We start from the raw sequence: 14,768 nt of genomic DNA on the forward strand, positions 1-14,768 counted from the left end.
CTTCAACATGTCAATGGCTGTGAACAAAGAGAAACTTGTAAATAACTCATGAAAGAATAACGTTACGTTGAAACCAAGCACACCATTGTTTTTCTTGTGACATTACCAATAAGTTTGATGTGTCACATGGCCCTCTTCCTATTGAAAAAACAAAAGTTGTATCCAAGATGGCCGACTTCTAAATGGCCACCATGGTCACCACCCATCTTGAGGAGTTTGCCCCTCACATATACTAATGTGCCACAAACAGGACTTTAATATCACCAACCATTCCCATTTTAATACGGTGTATCCATATAAATGGCCCACCCTGTAGAATGGAAGGCAGAGCCTTCAGTTGTCAGGCCTCCCATGAAACCAGGTTCCAGTTTAAATTTAGGACAGAGTCCCTTTCTACAAACCCAGCTTACTGTGGTTCAGGTGACCCTGAACATCCCCCTTAGTTGTGCTGCAGTAGGCTTGGGCTGCTTGGGGACTTCCCATGCTGCGCTCAGCAATTCTCCTTCAATCCCCACATTTCACACTCTGTTTTTATGCCACTATTGCATCTCATTAACTTTTATTTACTCTCTCCTGTAAGTTATGTTTTGTTCAGTTTGTTGCTCGCTATCTCTCCTTTTTCCTGTCACTCCACAAAAAGAGGGAGTTCTTCCTCCCTCACATTGCCAAGCATTTGCTCTTTCTAATATTATGAAGTCTTTTCAATACAAGATAAATGCCTTGAGATGACTGTATAATCAATGTGTCCTTTCAGCTCCCAGCGGTAGTCCAGAGGCTTCGAGAGAGGAAGTGGAAGGTGGGTGAGCTGCTGCACATGCTGCTGCGCTACTGTGATGTGAGCCACAGTCAGCCCGAGGCCAGAGAAGAGGCACTTGAGGCCAGCAAAGAACCTCACTGCATCTCCCTCTTCCAGTGGCTTCTGGAGCGCACCTAAGGCCTCTGCTTTTTTCCCTCCTTGCTCTCCTCTCATTATTTCCAAACAGGGCTTTGCAACCTCTGTGAGCCCCATAAATCTGAACTCCCTCTCACAAATGTGGGCAGCACGTGTGTTGCATTGCGTGTATGGCATGCCATCTTTTCCCGTTTTTTTTTTTTTTTTTTTTTTTTTTTTTTTTTTTTCCTCCCCAGTTTCTGTTTTGTTGCTGCAGTTTCATCAGTTATCAGGCCTGTATGTGTAACCTGTGTTGATTTAATGAGGTGTCTCCTTTGCTTGCCTACACTCTTGAATCGAAGGCCTCACACCTTGCTGTGCTTAAGCTACAATAAGTGGGGGAAGACCCACCCGGTGTGTTTCCAGAGGGAGATGCAGTGTGTTGGGAGAAAAGACAGACTGGGAATCCCCACAGCTGCTGGGTGGATGATGTCATCACACCCACACCTCACCTCTCTGGTGGTATTTCCACATGTTGAGAGACCAACTGTACACGCGCACATATGCACACACAAACACATTTAGATTATTAGAACCAATTCAAGAGAAAAATTTGCATTTCCTGCAAAAATGCTGTGTGGATGCTGTAACGCTGAAGCTGTCTGCTAAAAATAGCTGAAAAAGATGAAAAGTTGCAAAAATTGTATGGTGGTGAAGAAACTGAAAATTCTGCTGAAAACAGCTGAAGAAGTAGAAATCTTTGCTGAAAAGAGGTGAACTGTTGCCATGAGCAGGATTCAAACCTGGCCCTCCTGGCCTCAAGGCGGCTACTCATCTCACTGACCCAAACTCGTTCTCACAAAAAAGAGATGGAGAAACTGACAATTCTGCTAAAATGAGCAAAAGATGCTGAGATTTGTGCTGATAAGAGGTGAAAAGGCTGAAAATTCTGCTGAAAATAGTTTTTTTTTTCTGAAAACAGCTGAAAAAGCTGGGATTTGTGCTGAAAAGGGGTGAAGAAGATAAAATTTCTGTTGAAAAGAGTTAAAAATGTTTAACTGTTAACTGAAAGAATTGTTGCCATTAGCAAGATTTGAACCCAGACCTCCCAGTCTGAGGACTGGGTGGATGGGATGCTTTACAGCATCCACACAAATACATGAACACAATTCCGTTACTGTCTTGATCCACTAGAGTTGTGCTGCAGTAAGTACATTTAGCTTTTCTCTAAATGATTCACTACGCTGCCATACAGAGAGGTTGATAAAACTCTGTTAAGCCCACCTCTGTAGTTTAATGAACTGTGCCGTCATTTTTGCAATGATGATCATGAGCAAATTTATTTGGCCACAGAATAAATAAGAGTTTTACCTAATACTGTAACCCTGCTTCTTCTAGTAGCAATCTACTTGGTTGTCATACTTAGTAAAATATTAAAGAGGAGAATGAGTCATAGTGAGGATTTATTAAAAAAGAAAAGAAAAAATAATCTTTGTATGTATGTACAAGGATTATTTTTCTATTTCTTTTTATAGATGTAAATATAAATATGCCTTATTTTTTTTGAAGGTAGAGTATCTAATCCAACATGAAATGCTGCTTTTACTTGTGGAGGAAATGGTCACTTTGGCTTACCGCTACTAAGCCGGGTGACTGATCACCCTCTGCAGTTCAGTAGTTAATTGCGTATGGCGGTCAGCTGTGTCAGTGGCCCTCGTCCAGTCTTGGGGAAGATCCAGTGACGCAGATAGCAGATCGTTGAGTAATTAAAGACACCGGCTCTGTCTGCACGTCGTAAAACCGCAGGCTAGCAACATCTGCGTAGCTCAGGCCTGGACTCACACATTCTGTCACCCACACTCCACAGTCACCTCGAGGAGTCGACGAGTATGAATACCACAACTTCCGTACAGTAACCTGCCCCCCTACCCCCACCTCATCGGTGCAACACACACACACACACACACCCTCATTACTCACCAGCCCCCACATGCACAGCACTACCAGCTACTTGCTGAGAAGCACTTTTTCTTTTCTTCCTCCCCCCTTTTTGGACTTAGCCTGAGGAGAGACTGGGCGTTTCCTATCCCTCCTCTGTGGACCTAAAATCAATCTACAAATTAATGGGATACATTTGGATGTTTGTATTTATTTATTGTTGTTGTTGTTTGTTTGGTTTTTTTTGTTATGTTCTGTTTTTCCCCAAATGAGGGACTGAAGGATGACATGATGCTGCAAGGTCGTCAAATTTAAGTTTGAAACACTGTAATATACCACAGTCTCACATGTATTATTATAAAACTACGTGTTGTCGGTGGTGTTTGCCTGCATGGCTCAATCTAACTTTTAAAGCTTAACATTGTTACTCTCCTCCTTGTGCTGGCCTACAGTAATGGTGCAGCAGTGATTCATGTGTGTCCACACTGCCTCACAGTATGCTAGAGGCCTCTGCAGATGCCTTCTTTGTTCCTGCTTAAATCTCTAGGCTGCCATATGGTCATATAATCTTAAAGGTGTTTGTTCTGTATGAATTGTTTACACATTACAATATTAATAGAAAAAAAATAACAATGGAATATATATATATATATATATATATATATATATATATATATATATATATATATATATATATATATATATATATATATATATATATATATAAATATAAATAAAAAAGGGAGCAGAAATCACACATTGAAGTATTAACCTGAGAGGTGAGGGACAGTATATATATTGGTTTACATTAAAGGAATGTATTAAAAGTCACAGACACTTGAGTGCTTCACTGTATAGATTCTCTCCTGATGTGACTGCCTAGTTTGTAGGACTTTCCCAGGTTTTTCCCAGCACCCTGCCCCTCTTCTTTTATTTTCATTCTTGATCTACTTTACATTCCTGCTCACCCCACATGACCTACAGTAGCGCTAATGTTGTCGTGTTTGTGAAAGCTGAATCTGAACCCGCTGAGACTGCTGTTTAGAAGCAGATGCTGTAAAATCTGTTTTTGTTACACTCGTTCCCATTGTTGTTTTCTGCCTCCCTCTTTAACTCTTATTTTGGGGCGTTTGTACAAGGAAAAAAACAACAAAAAAGATTCGAGAGTTGTACCTTACTTCTTCTCACTTGTGTATTTTCCTGCTTCCTTGTAAGATCCTGCCAAACAAAGATATTTAATAAATTATAATAAGTCATATAACAGTGAGTTCACTACTTGTTCTCCCAGTGGCATTGCTAAATAGTTTGCACATTCTAAGCTTGAAATCAGAAACTATACATTTATTTGTCAAAGCTTGGTGTGACAATAAAGCTTTTTCATGTGCTCTAGTTTTGTTTTTGTTTTGATTAATGTCTTAATGGTGAGAACACATCCGTGTATCAGCACGCAGAGTATCGTTTCACATTGCTGAAGTGTTGTATTACAGGTATTACAGGTAAAGTCTGCCAGCTTTCCGAAAAGGAAATGAACATATTTTTTTGGTAGAAACATGCAGCCATTATGCTCTTTACTCGTGTTGTAAATTTTTTTTGTCTTAAATAATGTCACGATGTATTGTTCTACATCTAGAATTAGCATGAGAACTTTAATTTCAATGTTATTTTATCTGAAGGAGGGGTCCCTGCAATTTCCACCCTCTATTTGTTAACTTCAACAGCTTGTGGTACCAAAAAAAAAGGAAACCCACTTTAATAGAAGTAATTCCTCAAGAACCACACTGCAAACAATCTTTGACCAGATATCCTTCCTGTATATCTGAGCTTGGGACCAGCACTAGCAGTTTGCTAGCAGGAGTCCGCTCGTGTCTCTTCCAGGTGTTGAACTGGGGATCGTTTAAACCTAGGCTGACTACATTAACCACTGCGCCACAGAACCTTTTTTGTTTTTCCAAGCTGCAACTAATCATTTAAAATCAAAAAACAATCTCACTGTCAGCAAAGCACCTTACCAATTTGTTTCAAGCACTTGGATGAAAAGCATTTCTTGGATGCTGATTAAGGGTGAGTTTCTCACTGATGACAACCTTTACTGCTGTTAAACTGCAGCTTCCTCCAGACCTAAAATAAAGGTGTCACTTTACTAGGCGAGGCAGCTCTCCTCCTCCTCATTATCTGTGCTGCATGTCTCAAAGAAAACAGAAGGGCTGTGTATCTATTGAATGATGGCTTCAATAACAGTTCATGGTTATTCCTGGATACGGCAGCACAAAACAACCATTGTTGCTGTGCGATTAGATCGTACCACACACACATGGATAATTGGGTAATGTTTGGTACAATGGCCAGAGCCTGTCAGGATACAGCTCTCTTAGCAGCAGATGAATGGAGATGTCTGTCTGACACAGAGGAAGAAAAAAGACGAAAGAGAGAGGGAGGAGGGAAGGTGGGAATACCTAATTGCAGGCTTTATCGTGATAGATAGGGAGAGGAATGCGTCTGACAAGCACATCTTTGATCTCTTGAGTGTTGGCAAGCCTACTGACAGACAACAAGAGGCTCTTAGACCAACCATAGAAACATATGGGCTGCTCAGCTTGTGGGTGACCTGACTGAGTGATGTCATTTCCAGGAGGTTTCTTGAAATTAGGGAATAACTGTATGGGGGTAAAAAAAAAAAAGAGAGAGATGGCATACTGAGAAAGACAGCATCCTTCCTATATTAGAAGTGACATGCCTTTCTATCACTCCTAATATTTCAGATCATCAAACAAATTTCAATATTAGACAAAAATAAGGTGATTAAACACAAAATGCAGCTGTCAAATTATGATTGTATTTATTAGGGCAAAAAAAGCAATCCAAACCTACCTAGTCCTAGGTGAAAAACTCATTGCCCCATAAACCTAATGGGTGGTTGTGCCACCCTTTGCATCAATAACTGCAATCTGAAAAAGAACTCTTTCATATCCTTTTGGAGGAATTTTGGCTTATTGGAACATGAAATTTCAAAGGATCTCAATCTGACTTAAGTCTTAAGTTTTTGTTATGCAGGTCTCACTACCATCTTGTGAACCTTCCCTTTCGCTCTTGTTGCTATCCCTCTGTCACATATCAGCCCTAACACTTGTCTCCACCTACTCCACCCTGCCTGCGTTCTCTTCTTCACCTCTCGTGTGCACTGCCCGTTGTTCCCTGTAATTTAAACTCATCTACCTTAAGGCCCTCTGCTCTTTACAACTTCACTTTCCTACCTGCCTCCCTCTCATTCTTTCACATGTATTTTTTTTCATTCCTCTGCTCTCCTCCACCTCCTCCCTACTCTCACTACAGATCACAATACCATCTGCAAACATCATAGTCCACGAAGACTCCTTCCTGAACTCATCAGCCAGCCTGTCCATCACCATCACAAGCAAGAAGGAGCTCAGAGGCGATCCCTGATGTGATCCCACCCCCATCTTGTACATAAACGGCTTCATCAACATACTTCATCAACACTTTTTAGCGATTTAAGTATCTGTTCATTCATTACATTTAAATTTACCTTACAGGTGTTTGTCATGATTTGTTTTGCTAATCATTACGCATTAGCAATAGTTTCAGCCATTTATCTATGCCTGCATGTTTTTAATGCAGTCTGTGTCTGGGATGCCTGATTTTACTTCATGAATAAGTCAAGATGAATTAATCCATAGATTTTTTTAAAATTAATTTAACAGTACAAAAACCCATGTAGACTAACACCACCATTTCACAGTATGCCTGTTAATATTATCCTACTTATAACATTTTAAACCCTTTCTTTCTCTTCTCGACAGTGGAAGCTATAGAAATGTTATCGGTTTATGTACTGGATATGTGAGAAAGCAACACCATGGTTAGGTGACACACATTATTCTTACGTACAATGCGTCAGTTTAAGGTGACCACATGCAGCTGGGATGAAACTTGGTTACGGATAAGACTCATGCTAAAACATGACCACAAAAACCTCAATCATAGATTGCAACAGAGATGAGGCCGCAGGAATGTCATTCTGACACAAAAGCAGAAAATCAGATGCTTTTATTAATCAGTTCTGAGAAGTGCACACACACACACACACACACACACACACACGCACAATGTTGTCAGCGTAGCAATATGTATAGCAGTTACTGTGTAGAATATAATCACTCAGCAATGTAGGGAGACAGACAGGAGCCCAGTACCATAATACCCTCTGTCTGTTCCACAGTAGTGTGGGCTGATGTCTGACACACACACAGTCTCTGACATCATATAGGCAGGGTTCTGGCTGGGTGCATCCTCTCGGGTTCCCCCCACTGTGTCGACTTGTAATTCACTGACATCACTTCCCTCTCAACAGCAACAAACGGCTGGGTTGTTGGGAGAGTCCACTGGATGAGGGGAGAGGAGGGGGTACGTTTGACTCAGACCCATGGAATCCATGATATACTGTACTAGGCTTTGTGCTGGAAAGGGGAAAACCAGCTACATCATCTAGTCTTTTGTTTACTTCAGTCTTTTTTCTTATTGATGCATCTGCTCTTTCTTTCATCACCATGGACTAATAGGTGTGCTTGCCTAATGGGCCAAGAAGCTGAATCACTGAGGTGGGTCTAAGGTCACGCTGGAGAGCAATGAGGCATTTCAACAGATTCTGACATGATAATTCAGAAATTAATTTTCTCCTGGATCGTGAGATCAATTGTTTTTAGGCAGAGGTTGCAGTCTTGCTATCCAAAAAGCTCAGAATCCAAGTGTAATACTGAAAATGTTTATGGATTGGAAGATGTAATCATTTGGATCTTATTGCAGCTTTTCTACTGGATGTCTGAAAGAGGCCCATTCAAACTATTTACATTGCACACAACTTGCTTGCACCTGTCTACATACAGCCACCACCTGTATTGGAATTAATATATTTTCTCATACTTTTACACCTTCTTTATGGTGGGCAATGAGCCTCTTCTCATTGTTTGTTACTGTTTGAACTGATTTTGAAGAAGATGTAAAGTATTAGTTTTTCACAATTATTTTGACTCACATAGCAAATACTTCACTTATTTCAGTGTTTTCCATCTACAACCTGTGATTCAGTAGCTTGTTGAACCACCCGTAGCAGCAGTAACTTGAAGTAATCACTTTCTGCATGACTCTAATATCACTGTGGAGGACTTTTGGCACACTCTACTTTCTTTCTTGTCCTTTCTTCAGTTTATAGAGGTTTGTGTATGTGCAGCTCTCTAAAGGTCCAGCCACAGCATTTCAGTAAGGTAGGTATCTGGATTTTGACTGATCCATAATGTCACCTGCATTGTTTTCTTTCAGACATTCTGTTGTAGATTCGCTGATGTGCTTGGGATCATTGTCCTGGTGCATGACCTAATATTGGTGAAGCTTTAGCTGCTTCAGCTCTGTTATACAGATGTGTTCATGGTCAACTCAGTGCCTGCTAGGTGCCCAGTCGCTGCAAAAACAGGCCCAAATCTGGATCTCTCCACCACCGTGCTTCACAGTTCTTGTGCTGATATGTTGTATTTAGTTTCCTCCAGACATGATAATGTGTATTATGGCCAAACATCTCCATTCTGACCTGCAAACTGGCAAACCATCTGATTTTGATAAGCTAATTGAGTGCATTTGATTACTGTGTAGTGATAACACGTTAGACTTACATGAAAAATCCAGAAACTGTCATTCTGAGACACAACCTAAACCTTGCCTCAGGGGGAACAAGCCACCCTACAGTCTCATAATGACTTTCCTATAATGGGAAAGTTGTGTTAGAGAGAGCATAATAACCACAGGGATCTATCTGCTCTGGTGACCCCTTCGGAAACCTCTTTAAGAGGGTAATATCATTTTCTAATTTTATGAAATACCTACATCTTCACAGGGTGACCTAAAAGGATCCTGTGCAAGAAAGCAACATGGCACAGCAGTGGTTACTCTATAAATTATTCATGACTTTATGCAGAGATGGTATCCTGCTGGTGTATCACAGTCTTTACTTTTCAGCACAGTCACAGTTTTATATTAAATCACACTAAGGTCGAATTTTGCTCACAATTTTGCAGTTAAAGTACTGCAAAGCTCCAACACCTCCCCATGCACACACACCACTCCCAGCCCCCACCGTCTGACTCCCATTGATAAATGAAACTTGGCAGCCTTGTAAACATATTGGATATCCTGCTGTGATGTTTTTGCTGATGTCATGGTAACACAAATTGCGGCAGACCTCTTTAATCCTTTTGACTTCATGACTAAGGTCACAACTAATGAAAGATCCCATGGAGTCACTGCCAGGGAGTTGGAAATGTTCATTTTTCAAAACGTGAGCACAACACTACCCATGACATTTCCCTGCTATTGTCTGCTTATTTCCAGGAGTGACCACACAGTGATGCTGTAACTATGAGTGTGTGTGTGCATAAGCTGGACAATAACTCCGGCACATCAACTCCCAGGGCACCTCAGACCCTGGCAGAATGAAAACAATCAGCGTGGGAGCGAAGGGATGGAGACAATTATGAAAGAGAGAGGGGGGAACAGCGAGAGATAAGAGTTTATGTCAGAAGGAACAGCTGAATCATGTTGGAATTGAGTGTTTATCTGAAAATGAGCAGACAGAGCAGACCTTGGGTGGAGGGGAAATATCATAGTCAAGAGGGGCCGCCGGTGTTTCCCAAACCGATAGCTCTGTTTTGACTCGTTGAAGATTGAAAACAGCCGCTGGAGCTCTGTGTGGACCTGGTAACATGGTAAATAAAATTAGATATTATCTGTGAAGACGAGTAGTAAGTCTGTCTGACTCATAAAAACAACAAACACCTCACAACTGCACATGCACACTACACATCGTTGTTCCCACTTTGGAGGAAAGGAAAACAGCAGGAGCAGGTTTTCAGTGTTAATCTAAGAGGTGTTGCTTCATCTGCTGTTGTGTCTCTCCTCATTTTCTGTCAGTTCACACCCACTGCTGTATTGACTCAGTAGTGAGCACAAGTTCAGCTTTGAAAGACAACACACGAATGAGGAAACATCTTGACAAATCATATCTTCCTTCCTGATGGCCTCGGGGAGTTCCGAATACACACCTTACCCTGGAGATAACAGTTTGCTGTGGCTTATTTGGGCAAAGCTGAGCCACTCTGATGACCACAGAGAGGAAGTGAAGGTCAAGTCTGGGAGAGCCTTGCAAAATGGCCAAATGAATAAAAGTTGTCTCATGCTGATGTCACGGCTGGTGCACATCGGTGCTTTTCCTCTTCCCCCATTGTCTTCCTCCACCCCTTCTGAGCTTAACTCGACTGCAGCCAGACTGGCAGTTGATCTTTTATTGTGTTGGATTGAATGCTTTGCAAGAGAGATGTGGTTTGGAGATCAAGAAAGTTCTAGCGAACATCCAAAATGTCAGTTTTGCTGTTTATGCTTCATTTTTGCATTACTTTTTACCGTCTTCAACAATTTATTCAAATATCTCAAAATGTTTTATATCAATAAATTTGTGATTGCATTTAGTTATGGAGGGAGGTCTATGCTAAATATCAAATGCAACAATTCAACTATTATCACTTACTAGCTGCCAAAATTATTGTCAGTTACATGAAAGTTTGCAAAAACAGGAAATCTCATTATGATAATTCAATGAACTGCGAGAAATCAGTGGAAATCACAAAGAAATTTATGTTAAACAACTTCTATTCACACAACAGCATAGATCTGAAACACAAATTTATAAATTCCTCCATAGACAGTGAAGTAATTGCTGCAAGATTATTCAAATGTGCAAAATGACAGGCACTTATTTAGCAATATAGCACTGAGACTCAGACTGATTGCAGCATGTTGGCAATCTGGCTCTGTTTATAAATTAGACCGCAAACTCTTGTCAATCTGTCTGAGAGTGATTGCAGTCAGTGTGAGTCCTACCATGATTGTTTTAATACCTTCCCACTGAAACTAAAAGTGGTTGCTGCAACTACTGGCAATCTGGAGAAAGATGGAAGAAATATAGGGCAAAAGAAGAGCCTGTTCTTAATTTTCAAATTTCAGGGCGGAGCAGCAAATTCCCTTTTATCATTACAGATCTAGACAAAGCTTACAATGAGTCATATCATTAATCAGACTGTAGATCTGTAATGATATCTTGTTGAAGTTACTAATTTATAAGATACTCACATACCAAATGGTGATGATGATTTAAAGGCTGTGTGAGAATACTGGACAGTATAAACATATGCTAGCTATGGAATTATAACATTTCCAGTATTATGGAAAAGTTTACATTAATGGACTCATTTGGCTTAGTACAGGATGGGCTCACTGTCAGTTTAGGTCAAAGATAATGATCATCAGTTTAGATTCTTTAGCATCGCTTGCCAAATTCCTAAATGACTGGGCTTGGTTGGAAAGCAGCCATGGCAGTAAGTCATGTAACATCAGCTAATATGTTTTAGAATTAAGCTGGCCAAATACTCAAAGAGAAAGCTTTGTAGTCCCTGTCCAATATGAAACAAATCTACCAAATCAACAAACCAGTCTTGGGAGATATTTAGAACTGAGTCATTTTTCCATGCTACACAGCTCCACTAGATCCCATTGTTCCCGCACTCCCACTCTTTATCGGCTTATACTAACCACATGACTACATTATAATAATAAGGCAAGGCAAGGCAAGGCAAGTTTATTTGTATAGCACAATTCAACAACAAGGTGATTCAAAGTGCTTTACAGAGACATTAGAAACAAGAACAAATAAAAAGCATGATTTAAAATTGATTAAAACAAGCAAATAAACTAACTAACTAATTAACAAACAAACAAACAAACAAACAAACAAACAAACAAACAAACAAACAAACAAAACAGTATATAAAATCAAAACAGATAAAATCAGAACAGTAGATAAAATCAGTAGTTAAATGTAAGTTTTGAAATTTAAGCTTAAAAGTGTGGATTTGGTGCTTTATTCAAATGCAGCTGAGAACAGGTGAGTCTTCAACCTGGATTTAAATAAACTGAGTGTTTCAGCTGATCTGAGGCTTTCTGGGAGTTTGTTCCAGATATAAGGAGCATAAAAGCTGAATGCAGCTTCTCCGTGTCTGGTTCTGACTCTGGGAACTGATAAAAGACAGGATCCAGATGACCTGAGGGATCTGGATGGTTCATACTGGGTCAGGAGGTCATTGATGTATTTTGGTCCTAAACCATTCAGAGCTTTATAGGCCAGCATCAGAACTTTAAAGTCTATCCTCTGACGGACAGGCAGCCAGTGTAAAGACCTCAGAGCTGGACTGATGTGGTCCACTTTTTTGGTCTTAGTGAGGACTCGAGCAGCAGAGTTCTGAATGAGCTGTAGTTGTCTGACTGATTTTTTAGGTAGACCTGTAAAGATGCTGTTACAGTAATCAAGCCTACTAAAGATGAATGCATGGACTAGTTTTTCCAGGTCCTGTTGAGACATCAGATCTTTTATCCTTGATATATTCTTGAGGTGATAGTAAGCTGACTTTGTTATTGTCTTAATGTGTTTTTCTAAGTTTAGGTCTGCATCCATCACTACACCCAAATTTCTCGCCTGGTTTGTGGTTTTTAGATGTATAGATTGAAGTTCTCTGGTGACCTGTAATCATTTTTCTTTGGCGCCAAAGACTATTACTTCAGTTTTGTTTTTGTTTAGCTGGAGAAAATTGTGGCACAACCAGTCATTGATTTCCTCAATGCATTTACCAAGAGCCTGTACAGGGCCTCGGTCTCCTGGTGACATTGTGATATATATTTGTGTGTCATCTGCATAGCTGTGGTAGTTTATTTTGTTGTTGTTTATAATCTGTGCCAGTGGGAGCATGTAGATGTTAAACAGAAGGGGTCCCAAGATGGAACCTTGGGGAACTCCACATGTGATACTTGTCTGCTCAGATGTGAAGTTACCTATTGATACAAAGTATTTCCTGTTTTCTACGTATGTTTTGAACCAGTTTAGTACAGTTCCTGAAAGACCTGTCCAGTTCTCCAGTCGTTTGAGTAATATGTTGTGGTCAACTGTATCAAATGCTGCACTGAGATCCAGTAAAACTAGGACTGACATTTTTCCACTGTCTGTATTCAGACATATGTCATTAAACACTTTGGTCAGAGCGGTTTCAGTGCTGTGGTTCTGTCTAAAACCTGACTGGAAGGCATCGTAGCAATTATTCTGTTTTAAGAAGTAATTGAGCTGTTGAGAAACTGCTTTTTCAATGATCTTACTTAAAAACGGGAGATTTGAGATCGGCCTGTAGTTGTTCATTTGTGTCTTGTCAAGATTGTCCTTTTTCAGTATAGGTTTGATTACAGCAGTTTTTAGTGATTCTGGAAACACACCTGATAATAAAGAAAAGTTGACGATCTGTAACAGGTCTGACTCTAAAGTCTTTGAGACCTTTTTGAAAAAACTTGTTGGCAGGACATCTAAACAGCAGCAGGAGGAGTTCAGTTGACCTAAGATGTCCTCCAGGTCTTTGCTGTTAATAGGTTGAAACTGTTTCATGGTGTTTAAACAGTTTTTTGGTGGACACAGTACATATCCTGGATCTGCTGTTGATGTACCAATTGCTTGTCTAATTTTTTGGATTTTTTCAGTGAAGAATTTGGCAAAGTCATTGCAGGCCATGGTCGAATGAAGTTCAGCTGCCACTGACACAGGAGGGTTTGTTAGCCTGTCAGCTGTAGAAAATAAGACCCGAGCATTATGGCTGTTTTTAGTGATGATGTCAGAGAAGTAGGACCTCCTTGCATTCCTCAGTTGTAAATTATAATTGTGAAGTTTCTCTTTATAGATGTCATAATGAACCTGGAGGTTTGTTTTTCTCCATCTGCGCTCAGCTTTCCTACACTCTCTTTTTTCTTTTTTCACCAGTGTGGAGTTTCTCCATGGAGACTTTTTCCTTCCAGAGATAACCTTCACCTTAATGGGAGCAATAGTGTCCATTACATTTAACATGTTAGCATTGAAGCTATTGACGAGCTCATTGACTGACCCTCTGGACAGGTCAGGTGTTAATGGGAAGACCTGGTTAAAAATTGCACTACTGTGTTCAGTTATACACCGTTTTGTGATCACTGTTGTTGATATATTTGTGTGGGCTGAGATTTTACTTTCAAAGAAAACACAGTAATGATCAGACAGGCCCACATCAGACACAGTAACCTTTGAAATGCTCAGGCCTTTGGAGATCAGTAGGTCAAGAGTGTGTCCTCTATTATGTGTGGCCTCTGTTACATGCTGAGTCAGCCCAAAGTTGCCCAGAGTGTTACTCAGGTCTTTAGTCCCTTTGTCCTGAGGGTTGTCCACATGAATGTTAAAATCCCCAGCAATAATTACACAGTCAAAATCAACACAGATCACAGACAGCAGTTCAGACAGCATAATAGTTAATGCTTATCATGGCAGGTTAGACAGTTCTCTAGCTAGCATTACCGTTAAGTATACCAACATGACTAGACATTTAAATAAAGAAACCACCTTACCTTAAGGCTAACATTAATAAAATACTGGCTAATGTTATACAGGAATATTACATTGCATTAACTGTGAAGATCAAATTTAAGCTTATGAGCTTAGAGCTCATTACCTGATGTTAAATAGTGGAATCATATTTTATTTTTTTCAAAGTTTTATACTCACCAGCTATGTTGTTAGCTACCTCAGTTCACATGACAGCAACTCAATGCATTTAGGCATGAAGACATGGTCAAGATGGCCTGTGGAAGATCAACTCGAGCATCAGAATGTGGAAGAAAGGTGTTGTGCCCATACAAGACAAGCTGGTCTGAGCATTTCAGAAACTTGTAGTAAAAAGTGCTCAGTTAGAGTAAAAAAGTACTGCTTAAACTGACCCACAGCTAAAGAAATATCAGAGTCTGAGGCTGGCAGTAGTGGTGCAATAGTGTGGTTAATATTTTTTTG

At 40.2% G+C, this 14,768-nt stretch overlaps 1 protein-coding gene across 4 annotated transcripts in view; it reads left to right on the forward strand.

Moving 5' to 3' along the window:
- Window positions 1-3,475, forward strand: part of akap11 (A kinase (PRKA) anchor protein 11) — a 28,690-nt gene extending 25,215 nt beyond the window's left edge. For all 4 annotated transcript variants that reach the window (XM_085248549.1, XM_085248552.1, XM_085248551.1 and 1 more), the window contains one exon: window positions 755-3,475. In XM_085248549.1, the coding sequence (XP_085104675.1) occupies window positions 755-934 (180 nt within the window). In that variant the 3' untranslated portion in view covers window positions 935-3,475. The remainder of the gene's footprint in view (window positions 1-754) is intronic.
- The last annotated feature ends 11,293 nt before the right edge of the window (window positions 3,476-14,768 follow it).

Source organism: Mchenga conophoros, linkage group LG16 (assembly GCF_057382185.1).
Source record: "Mchenga conophoros isolate Kocher_MC1m ecotype Shallow Benthic linkage group LG16, M_conophoros_male_GT1.1, whole genome shotgun sequence".
NCBI classification, from domain to species: Eukaryota; Metazoa; Chordata; class Actinopteri; order Cichliformes; family Cichlidae; genus Mchenga; species Mchenga conophoros.